Source organism: Lissotriton helveticus, chromosome 11, assembly GCF_964261635.1.
Source record: "Lissotriton helveticus chromosome 11, aLisHel1.1, whole genome shotgun sequence".
Classification (NCBI taxonomy): Eukaryota; Metazoa; Chordata; class Amphibia; order Caudata; family Salamandridae; genus Lissotriton; species Lissotriton helveticus.
Window position 1 is genome coordinate 1,077,842,602 of NC_136072.1, and position 12,194 is coordinate 1,077,854,795.

The 12,194-nt window shown below is 46.2% G+C and overlaps 1 protein-coding gene across 4 annotated transcripts in view; it reads right to left on the reverse strand.

Annotated features, from left to right (window-relative positions):
• Nucleotides 1-1,225: 1,225 nt before the first annotated feature.
• Nucleotides 1,226-12,194, reverse strand: part of CIT (citron rho-interacting serine/threonine kinase) — a 1,315,032-nt gene continuing 1,304,063 nt past the window's right edge. For all 4 annotated transcript variants that reach the window (XM_078667654.1, XM_078667653.1, XM_078667652.1 and 1 more), the window contains one exon: nucleotides 1,226-4,709. In XM_078667654.1, coding sequence (XP_078523780.1) covers nucleotides 4,686-4,709 — 24 coding nt within the window. In that variant the 3' untranslated portion in view covers nucleotides 1,226-4,685. The remainder of the gene's footprint in view (nucleotides 4,710-12,194) is intronic.

Genomic DNA, 12,194 nt, shown 5'->3' on the forward strand with positions numbered 1-12,194 from the left:
TTTCCTTTCCAAGCTATACCTTCAACCTCCTTGTGCATTGAACTCAACTCCTTTCTTAGTTCCTAATTTCCGCTCTGGAGGCAGTGATTGTGTCCAAAACAGTGCCTAATAGTGTTGTACTATCCATCGCTCAGGCTGGTTTATTAACGAGGGCTCTGCAATCTGTCAGATCGTCTTTTACTTAAAGATACCAGTTGCACTACCCTGGTTTAATACGATCCCAGTTGGAGTGTCGCCCTGAAGTGTAATTCTCCAATGCCCCACTATACTTGACAGGATATACAATTGACTGCTTAACACTGAGAACATTGAAGGGAGCGGGGCTACTTGCAACAAGTGTGGCACAGTATAAACCCTGTCACCTTGGGGGTGACAACCCAGCACACTGTAAAATGTTTTGAAAAAAAAGATGGTAAAAGCAACAGAAAAATGGTAGGAGCAGAACTCCTGATTGGGACTGAAGGGCACAGAAAAATAGGAACTGAAGTTAGTGAGCAAGGGTGGCTCCTATATGTGGCTCTGAGTCCTATTGTCTGGAGGTGGGATGGAGGCACAACATGTCAGTGCTCAGGAGCTATTGCAAAAAGATTTCTGATCCAGTCTGGTGCCTGGGGAATTTCACAAGGTAACTCATCTGCAGTTAGAAGTATTCATCACATTTTTGGATCTATGCAAGATTGCGGAGCATCCCTCTTGTTACTTTCTGACAAAGAAATTAAAGTGACAAGAAAAACATTAACTGGGTAGACATTTCAATCTATCCTGCAAATTAAGTAATCCAGCATCTAATAAGTATTTGGATTTAATGTATATCCCTGATGTAAAATGTCCAGCTCAGGCAAAATGGCACAGCGGTTTCAAGTACAAAGCAAACCTGGGCTAAAGGTAAATGTTTTTTTCTGTAATGGAAACATTCAATAACATTTAATGACAGACAAACAGAAAAGTTGCCAACAAGTGACTGCAATAAGAATTCAGACCTGAATGAAGACATCAGGGACACAATGAATTTAAAAGATCGTGAGATGAAAAGGATCATATAAAACACATGGGTTGCACACGTGAACTTCAGGGGGAGGGACGGGATACTTGATAATGTCCTACACTCCTTATAAGGATCACCAGCGGTCTGTATCACAATCAGAATGGGCCATCCATGCAGAAAGCAAAGAGGACAACTGTCTTAACAGAACCTCCAGAAAAACACATACTTCCAGATAGAAAATTGTGGTTGAAGTGAACATTTATTACATTGGACGCTTTCAATGGGGGGCCTCAAGCAGAAGAACATTAGGTAAGGAACAAATACATAACATACTATGTTTCCTTTTACAGCTGTACATCTCCTGATACCAAAATCCAGTTTCTTTGTTTGCTAAAATCTGAAGCTTTGAATTCTTCTTGGTGTCTTAAAGAAGATTAAGCTCACTGGGCTGTCCACAACCACCATTAAACAAAATGTACATTTTGAAAAATGCGCCGTTTACAATAAAAAAGTAGAAACCAGTTCAATTCCCTTTGTTTACGAATATAAAGTTTCTGGTTAATATGTACAATCCATGAAGTTGTCTGTATAGAAGGAAGCATTTCACAATAGAGACATAACATATACACTTTGGGACTTCTTGGTCAATGACATTCTTGAATGAGTCATGAAAGTGTAATGGCGGACTCCACATTACCCTTCCTGACTGCTTTAAGAGCCTGATGGAAAAATGTTTTGATGCTTTCAGTTGTCTTGTGCACCATGATCTTATTCCTTCTCCAGGCTTCTTTTCCATGCAGACATAATCAATTTTCAGAGGCACTAGACTGCGTAGCTCTGGAAACCCAATGTTTTTGCATTCCAATGGGAAGAAACAGACATTTTAATAAAGTGCTATTTCTGCCATATTTGTAAAAATGTGTCTAAAGCTAAGTGAAGTTAAAGTCCGACTTAAGTCTTGCTTAATTGACTTGCTTAATAAAGACTTTAGCACCTTTTCCACCAAGAAAATCCCCAAAGAAAACAATTGGAGGGTGGGTTTTGCAGAGCCATCTCAAGGCTTGGAGTACTTTACAAGTGAGGTAGCAGAAAAACATCAAGCAACGCAACCAAAAACATGTGAGTACCCAGGTCAATGGCGCAGCCCCATGCAAAGTAATGGCTTTCACCACAGTATGAGGACCAGACATTTGCTCTAGTGCAGCCGGGTAAGATGGCACTAGGTTGCACACAACAATTTCCGCCCTCCCCAATATCCACAACCAATAATGTCATAAAACATCAGTCCATCATCAGCGACAGTACATAGAGAACAAAACTAACGAAATGAAGCAATGGTTAGTTGAAATAAGAGGTTACTGTAAAATTAGGTTTGCGATGGCTATTTTAGCTTAGGGCTACATATAATTGAAAGGCAGGTTTTTATGGCAGGATTGCTAGGTCTTTGTGCATGTTGTGTATGGATTAGGATATTTCTTGTGATATTAACTAAACCAGGTCCAAAGAATGTTTGTGAGGCTGGTGAACCTGGGTGATGACTGTGAATGGAGAATATACCATTGCCACAAATAAGAACAAGGCAAGACAATCAATAGAAAGCCAGAGGGTGAGAGATCTAACTCATGCTGAAGAACAAGTGGTTAATGAGAAAATATCTTAGAAATTCGATTTAGGCATATTGTCCCTTAATTCTTTTATTGCGTTTCAATGTGTACAAGCGAAAGAGCCTAAAGGAGGTTTGTACTACTGATAGTTGTCCCACACGCCCACCACAAAACATGTCTAGTTTTAGATTTGAGCTCCAATAGAAAAACTGCCAACTACTGGCGCCATGTCCCATCGGTTCATCAGTGGCTACAGAAGGATTTTTGTTATGTTTAGTAACAATGTTCCTTTTGATTATGTGACTTTTTCTTTCTCCCCAGCTTGTAATGATAACAAAAATAATTTTTTTTAGACACAACCATGAATTTCATTAGGTTTTTAACAGTGGCCTCTCACATAACTAACTCTCTCCAAATAAGTGCCTTTTCCTATTTTGAAGATGTAAGACGGTTTAAGTCTATGAACAAATACCACATTGCCTTATTAAATAGCAAAGCTGTGGTGGAAAAACAAGGCAAACAGTTTAGATTTTAACTCATAAAGAGCATTTTCTTCCTGAAGCGAAATATTTTATCCACATAAAGGGCTGAAATCCGCAGCTTGCCCTGTACTTTTTTTTTTGAAACAGGAACTTTTTTGGGTGCATTTTCAACCAAATACACACTTATTGTTGAAAACAGAACATGGTGCCTTCCCACCCTGCAAAGGTCACCCCACCCTTTTTATGTTTGCATTTCAGATTACAGTCCCTCATTAGACTTCATGTAACAAGCCAAAGCAGAGATTTGATTTAGAGTAAAACACATTGATCCTGCAAAAGTTTTTTTTAAATTACATAGGCAATTGTGGCCTTTGTATTTACATGTATGGAAGAAGGTGACTATTATAACCTCTAAAATAAGATTATCAGCATACCCATGGAGAAGAATTTGGGCTCTAATTTGTTTTTTTTAAAGGAAGTGTCAGGCGGGGTTTCATTGCATTTTACATTTTTTAATTTTCAACCTGAGCTCAGGAAACCCCTGCAGGGTGGATGTTCATGTAATAGACAAAAGCTTGCATACCTCTGGAGTTTGGCACTATATCATAAACTATACTTTGAGTATGTTCACTCACACTTAACTGGAAAAGATCAAGAAAAGCCTTGTTTCATCCTTTGGGAAAAACATGTTCATGAGACTGGCCAGCAACAAACATTTAAAAAAATGAATAGTGGTGGTATTTCGTCTTGCTGAATTGAAACATTCTTGTTGAAGTTCAGTTCAAAGAGTCAAGATTACTTTTAAAATTAGGTTTTGTCAAATTCTTCTTTAAAACCACTGTGGTGTGTCCAAAAAGTCAATGAGGAATAAATAGGTTAGTAATATCAAGCCGATAATAAACTAGACTAGATAAAGCAGTCTACTAATAGACTGTGGAAAAATGATGGAGTTATGGATGTGCTGAAAAAGTAAAGTACAAAGTGCAAAATCTGGAAGTGCAGGAAGGCGCAAGTAATAGGTCAGCAGGTTTTTCATGGCTGTTGTCTGCAGGGCGCTGATCAGCGGGCCTTATGGCACTGTGCATGTTCTGAAGTATCAGGCACCTAGCCTCCTAGGGCTCTGCTTATTATAGTGGTGAGCAGTACAATATTTACAGCTGGAAATACCTGCCTCTTGCACTGGTTTGCAGCATAGTGGTAGGCAGTCATGGCTAAGTGTGTCATGGTTAAGTGAGCCCCTATTGGCTGCATGTCAAGGGTGTATACCGGTAGACCACTTATCACTTGGTGTTTTGCTGTGCAGCGAGCATCTGGTGGTTGTGTTGGAGAATGACACCAAAAAGCAGAGCCCTTAAGATTGGTATGTGTCGCTTAATAAGCCCCACAAGACTCTGCGTCCCGGTGGACGCTAGGTAGCAAACCACTTATAGATGTGCCTTAGAAGGAACTGCACTCAAAGGAAGAATCAGTGAATGTTCTAGGATCGGATGTCCTCAAGAGGCTTAGGACAGTCACAAAGCATTGGAGGATGCAGACTGCAGTGATTGAAGCCCAAACTTCACGCCTTTGGATGTTTTTTCTGCAGATCGAGATGAGGAGTTTTCTAGTAGAATTTTATACGGACGACTGGTCCCATACCTGAAAATAAAAAGCATAAGATATTGAAACTGCTATGCTTCATCTACAAGACAAACAAGCAAACAGTATACAGAGATCCCCTGCCTCCTTCTCCAGCTGAATCAGATATACCAGGTGAACAATTAAAGTTGTTGGTGCACCTAGTTTGCTGTTGTTCTTTGGGGCTTTATGTGAACGTAGACCTTTACAAAGATTGAGGATACTATATGAATTGGAATATTAGGACGTGGAATTGTAGTATTTAATGTCTACAGCCTCTGTATGCTATGGCAAAAAGTGCTAATTTTTCACAACATTATTGTCTATTAAAAAGGAAATATCTACTTGTCATGACTGGTGGCATCCTCGGTGATCCCCAAGGATCCTTACTCAGCCTCACCCTCTTCAACACTTTTGACCAGCATTGCCAAAACCCATGGACTCGACATAATATCCTATGCTGATAACACAACCCATCCTCTCCAAACACCCCACCAACACCGAGACCACTTCCGCAACTGCCTGACCAACGTCGCCAACTGGCTGAAGGACAACTGCCTGAAGCTCAATACAGATAAGACAGAGGTACTGATTTTCGGAAACAAAAGCTCCCCATGGGACCCATTCTGGCGGCCTACAGAACTCGGACGTACTCCTACCTCCACTGAGCAGGCTAGGAACCTAGGCATCATTCTGGACAACAAGCTAACCATGATGACTCAGGTCATCTCGGTCTCCTCCTGCTTTTTCATCCTCCGCATGCTTCATAAGACATTCAAATGGCTCCTACAAAGTTCAAGATGCATCATCACCCAGGCCCTCATCTTACTGGACTATGGAAATACTCTCTACACAGAGATCACAGCTCACCTCCGACTATAGACCATACAGTACGCTGCAGCCGAACTCATCTTGGATCTCCATAGACAAACCCACATCACCCCCTACCTCAGGGAACTCCACCGAATACCTGTACAGAAAAAATGCCAGTTCAAGATTTTGACCTAAGCATACAAGGCCCTACATAACTGCAGACCTGTCTACTTGGACTACCACCTGAACTTCCATCAGCCCACCAGACACCTCCACTCTGCCTCCCTTTCACTAACCCTCACCCCCACATCCGACGTAGCAGATGTGGAGGTCACTCCTTCTCATACCTAGCAGTGAAGACATGGAACGAGCTACCCTTTCATCTACAGACCTCCCCATCTCTTTTAGAGTTCCGAAAGTCCCTGAAGACCTGGATATTTGGCTAATCAACTGGATCCTGCTAGCGCTTGGATACCATCACAGGTGACAAGAAGCGCTCTACAAATGTAATGATTGATTGATTGATTGATTGAGGTGATGCTGGCAGTTTCTAAAAGGTATGTGCTGTCAGAAGCTAAACAATTACCATTTCAGGATGATGTTCTTGCTTTGGCAGTAGAGTTTCCTTCTCAGGGTTGCGCATGCTCTTGATAAAGTCATGGCTGGATAAAGTACTCTTTTTGAGGATTATGTTACACCTGGTCAAGAGCTTATTCTCGTCAACTTGAACTCTAGACTACTCTATATCTAGGTACAAGACCAAAAGTACTAGCCTCTTACCTTCGGTAACGATGTATCTGGTAGAGACAATTCTAGCCGCAGATTCCTCAACGTAGAATTATCCCCAGGCGTGAGACTGGATCCGGAAAACTTTTTTGCCACAGCATCCCTGCGCGCCGGGGGGCAGGGGGGACGGAGGGGGAGGGACGGCATCACGCGACTCCGCCCAGGCGTCGTCCGCGTATGTGACGTCAAAGAAGGTCACATTAGTCCCACCCCGGCGCACCTACGTCAGTTTTCTTCTGAGAACTTTTCCGCGCCACAACGCGGAACCACCAGACAAACTGTGGGAGCATGGGAACAGTGTGCGAAAAAGCAGAAAAAGGAATGGTGACGAACAACACCATAAGGAGCAGTGCCAACACTGTAGTACCCAAAGGCAGGGAAAGAAGAAAGAACAGAGCACAGCCCTGAGCAGCCACCCTGCCAGCATGTAGACAGCCCCCCCCCGATGCAAGGAATATATGTATAATGTCATGACAACATGTGGCAGGAGTATAACCCCAACCAAGAACACAAAGGGGAACCAGTTCCAAGACAAACAGGGAACGACAAACCTCCAAGGCAACCCCAGCACAGAGTATGACAACCCCCCCAAAGGAACAAGGCAAGGCAAGGCCAGAGGACCCCAACCCATAGATTAGCAGAGGGGCCAGGACCCTTAGTAACAAAGAGGGAGGGAGGGAGGGGAGGGATGAGAGTAAAGGCAAGCCTCAACCCCGGAGCAACCATAGCAGAGGGGCACAGGAGTACCGATAGACCCATCCTCCAAAGTGCCAAAGAGGAGGAGAGGAACAAGAAGCCAGACAAATCATCCTGTCAAAAGAACGAAAGAATGCACTGACAGAAGACATAGCCACCCACCGAGAGGCGAGTGCAGAAGCCAAAGGTCCTCGCAGAACGGGGAGGAAGGGCGGGCCGTGAGGTAATCTGCCAGATACATCGTTACTGAAGGTAAGTAACTCGCACATGTGATAGAGACTACTAGCCGCAGATTCCTTAACATAGAATAGATACCCTAGCCATACCCACGGGGAAGGAGGGTCTGCGAAGGACCCCACCAGCCTGGACATAACAGAGGGCCCCATTGGGGACTAGTCCAACAGACAGGGCGTGGAGCCCCGCCCTCCAGGCAAGGGGAACCTCCACAAGCAGAACACCACCGGCCCCAAGAGGGGCGTGGGAGAAGAAAAGAAGAAGGAGAAAGAGGAAGCCCATTCACACTCAACAGAGTAACCAAGGGCAAGGCAGGGGAAGGCCGAAGCACCCCACGCCCCTACAGAGCCACATAACCTCATCCAACGCCAGGGCAACGAAGAGGAAGAACAACCTAGAGGACCCAAGGAGACAAGGGAAAAGAAGGCGAGCCCACCACAGTCGGAAGGCAACAGACCAGACAGAACTGCGCTGACAGCAATAAAGCAGTCGGAAGCAGGAAGAATAGCCCGGAGCCCCCTGGAAGACCGGGCAGGCGACGCCTGAAGAAGGGGGAGCACAAAACCACCTCAGCCCCCAGGACTGAGAACATGAAGGCGAAGAGGAGCCCGGACACCCCTCAGCGAGGGGTCGAGCACACGACACAAAGAAGCAGAACCAGAGTCACGATGCCAGGTCGCAGGCAGTAGGCCAGACCTGGTGAACCACACTGCGACCCCGGAGAAGGGCACCCAAGGCGTTCCAATCCAGCAAGAGAGTTGCATCTGCAACATACATAAACACCACGGAGAGCAGAGGCCCGAAGGTGACCACAACCCCCTAGCACAGCGCAAGCTATAGAACAGCTACCACTACCCCACATAGGGTACGTTAAGTCCCAAGACATGGGAACCCTCTTTGGAAGAAACTTCCGCAGCTGAGGAAAACGAAACGAAAGAGCAGCGGGGAAAAAAACCTGCAGAAGGCTTGTCAAGCAGCCCAATAGAAAACAGAAGGCCTAATCTCAGGGCCAATCTGCGCAGATAACTCAAGCAAAAAACACACAGCCAACAAGGGCCGCCCAGCAGCCAACAAGCCACAGTCTTAGCAAGGAGGACTCGAGTGGCCATAAAGAACAAGTTACTTACCTTCGGTAACGCTTTTTCTGGTAGATACAATATCTGCCTGTGGATTCCTCACCTTGTGAATATCCCCTTGCGTCAGCAACATTCGCAAATTCTTTTGTAGGTTTGCGCCGACGTGGACGATGTCACAGAGGCAAGCCATCGCGCACGACTCCGTTGACATCACCGACACCATAATAGGCCCACGCCGGCGTGATGACATCAGTTCTGCCCTTTTTTCCGTGCCTTTGAGGCACACGGACGGACCGATGACAGCAGATATATACACAGTACACAAATGTCAAGATAACACACAGTGTGAAGTCAATGCAGGAAAACAAATTGTAATAAACATTTCCTTTGACAATAAAAATATATACATTACAGTAACTCAGGTATAGAAGAGAGGACAACGGGGAGGCGGGTCAGTGAGGAATCCAAAGGCAGATATTGTATCTACCAGAAAAAGCGTTACCGAAGGAAAGTAACTTGTTCTTCTGAAAGATACATCTGCCAGTGGATTCCTCACCTTGTGAATAGAGTCCCACAGCAGTCCCCACTCCCGGAGGAGGGTGTCCACTCTCCTATACCAGAAAGTCCTGGAGGACAGAGCGCGCAAAGTGGCCGTCCCTCCTCACCTCAGAATCTAAACAGTAATGCTTTGCGAAAGTGTGGAGGGAGGCCCAAGTCGCCGCTCTACAAATATCCTCAACAGGTACACCTCTAGACAAAGCAGATGTAGAAGACTTTGCTCTAGTAGAGTGAGCTCTTCTACCCTCTGGAGGTTCCTTACCCACCAGGGCGTAGCAGATTTAATGCAGAGGATAATCCATCTCTAGAGCATGCGCTTGTGCCTTTCCCTTCTTGCAGCCAGCAAATCCAACAAACAGCTGGTCATCCAACCTGAACTCTCCTGTCCTGTCCAGGTAAAAGCTCACCGCCCTCTTAGGGTCCAAGCGGTGAAGTCTCTCCTTCTCCTTGGAAGGGTGAGGGGGAGGATAGAAGGAAGGGAGGGTAACGGACTGCCCCAGATGGAAAGGAGTTACCACCTTAGGCAGAAAAGCAGCCCTGGTCCTGAGAACCATTCTTTCAGCATGAATGGACAAAAATGGGGGCTTTGAACTAAGAGGTTGAAGCTCACTTACCCTCCTTGCCGAGGTAATTGCCACTAGAAAAATAGTCTTAAAAGACAAAAGTCTCAAGGGACACTTGTGTAAAGGTTCAAAAGGCGAACCCATCAAGAATGTAAGAACAAGGTTCAAGTCCCATTGAGGCACAATAAAAGGTGTAGGAGGAAATTTATTGGTAAGGCCCTTAATGAATCGTAATATAATAGGAGATTTAAACAAAGAGGGCTGGTCCGGCAAACAAAGGAAAGCCGATAAGGCCGACAAATAACCTTTGATAGTTGCCACCGCAAAACCCTGCTGGGCCAAGGAAAGTGCAAATTGAAGTATATTGGACAAACGAGCCCTTAAAGGGTCAATGGACTTCTGCCCACACCAAGCAACAAATTTAGACCATCTATAAGGATAAATGGACTTGGAGTCACGCTTGGCCGATAAGATGACATCCACCACATCGTGTGGGAGAGAAAAGGAAATCAGGTTGCCCCGCTCAATCTCCAGGCATGAAGGTGTAAGGTCTGGAGGTGGGTGTGTAGAACCTGCCCCTCCATCTGGGAGAGGAAATCTGCCCTGTGAGGGAGACGGAGCGGAGGGCAAGAGGAGAGGTGGAGAAGATCTGTGTACCACACCCTTCTTGGCCAATCCGGGGCGATCAAAATAACTTGGGCCCGGTCTTGGCGAATCTTCCTCAGAACCCGAGGAATCAAGGGTTTTGGAGGAAACGCGTAAAGGAGTTGAGAATCCCAACTCAACTGAAACGCGTCCCCCAGTGTTCCTTGCATTGGAAACTGGAGACTGCAGAATAACGGGCAGTGAGCATTCTCGTGAGTGGCAAACAGGTCCACCTGAGGAGATCCCCACGTCCGAAAGACATAACAAACTACCTCTGGATGGAGCCTCCACTCGTGGTCGGCTGAGAACTGCCGACTGAGACTGTCTGCACGTACGTTCAGAACTCCGGCCAGATGATTTGCCATCAGACAAATCTGATGGTCCTGAACCCAGGACCAGAGACGCAGAGCCTCCATGCTGAGACACTGCGACCCCACTCCTCCCTGCTTGTTGACATACCACATCGCGGTCGTGTTGTCCGTCAGGACTTGAACTGACTGACCACGAAGGGAAGGGAGGAAGGCCTTGAGCGCTAAACGTATGGTCCGCAACTCTAAACGGTTGATGTGAAGCAGCCTTTCCTCTGGAGACCAAAGACCTTTGACCTCCAGATCCCCCAGATGAGCACCCCACCCTAGAGTGGATGCATCCATTATCACTGTGGCCACCGATAGAGGTATTTGAAAAGGCTTTCCTTGTGACAGATTGCCTTCCACGCTCCACCAAAACAGATCCACTGCAGTTTCTCTCGAGATCCTCACTGACTCCCTGAGATCTCCGCTGTGCTGATACCACTGCCTGCGGAGGCACCACTGGAGTGCCCTCATGTGCCAGCGTGCATGGCTGACCAACAGAATGCAAGAAGCATCAGACCGAGCAGACGAAGGACCTTCAGAACTGGAAGGACCGCTCCATTGTAAAATAAAGGAATCATTTCCTGTATGTCGCGAATCCTTTGAGGAGGAGGGAATGCACGACACACAGTAGTGTCCAGTACCGCACCTATGAACAGGTTGCGCTGGGAGGGCACCAAGTGAGATTTGGGTACATTTATCGAAAAACCCAACCTGTGCAACAACTGAGTTGTCTCTTGCAGATGATGGAGCACTATCTCTGGAGATTCTGCTTTGATCAGCCAATCGTCCAGATACAGGAATACCGGTATCCCCGATCTTATGAGATGTGCAGCCACCACAGCCATCACCTTGGTGAAAACTCGAGGCGCAGTAGTAAGACCAAACGGAAGGACCGCAAACTGGTAGTGTTGCGATCCAACCGTGAAACAGAGATACTTCCTGTGCGACTTAAGGATGGGAATATGAAAATACGCATCCTGTAAGTTGATCGACACCATCCAGTCTTCTTCCAGCAGCGCTTGAAGAACCTGCGCAAGGGTGAGCATCTTGAACTTCTCCTGATTCAGATAAGTAAAGATTCAAGATCCTGAGAACCAGGATTGGACGAAGACTGCTATCCTTCTTGGGGATCAGAAAATACCGGGAGTAGCATCCCTGACCCCTCTCCTGATCCGGAACCACCTCTATCGCACCCTTTCTGAACAGTGCCAGGACTTCTTCCTGAAGGAGTAGCAGGTGGTCCTCCGAACAATAACCCTGGCAAGGAGGGTAATTTGGGGGAAATTCCAGAAAGGGAAGAGCATACCCATTCTCCAAGAGATTGAGAACCCAATGATCTGATGTAATCAATTCCCAATCTCGCAGAAAATGGGTAAGCCGACCCCCCACTGGACCCACATGATCCGGAATGGCGGATCTAGGGCTGCTTTACTGTGTTGGCAGGAGGCTGGGAAGGGGAAGAGGAGGAGGAGGAGCCTTGGCGACTGTAGGAGAGTAGGGTCTGCAATCCTATGGTCACTCCAGATTTTTGCTTCACTGCTTTACGACTTTCCCTGGCTGTGGGCCTGCTAATCAGACCCACAGCCTAGCTGTTCTCTCTCTAAATTGACACTCGTGTACTTTAGGTGCATTTACCAATTGGTATTGGGTCACTCTTGTAAGTCCTTGTACAGTGTACCATAGGTATCAAGGGCATAAGTGCACCCAAGGCCTCCCAGGGGCTGCAGCATGTATTATGCCACCCCTGGCTGGCCATCTAAACAGACACAACTGGCTGGT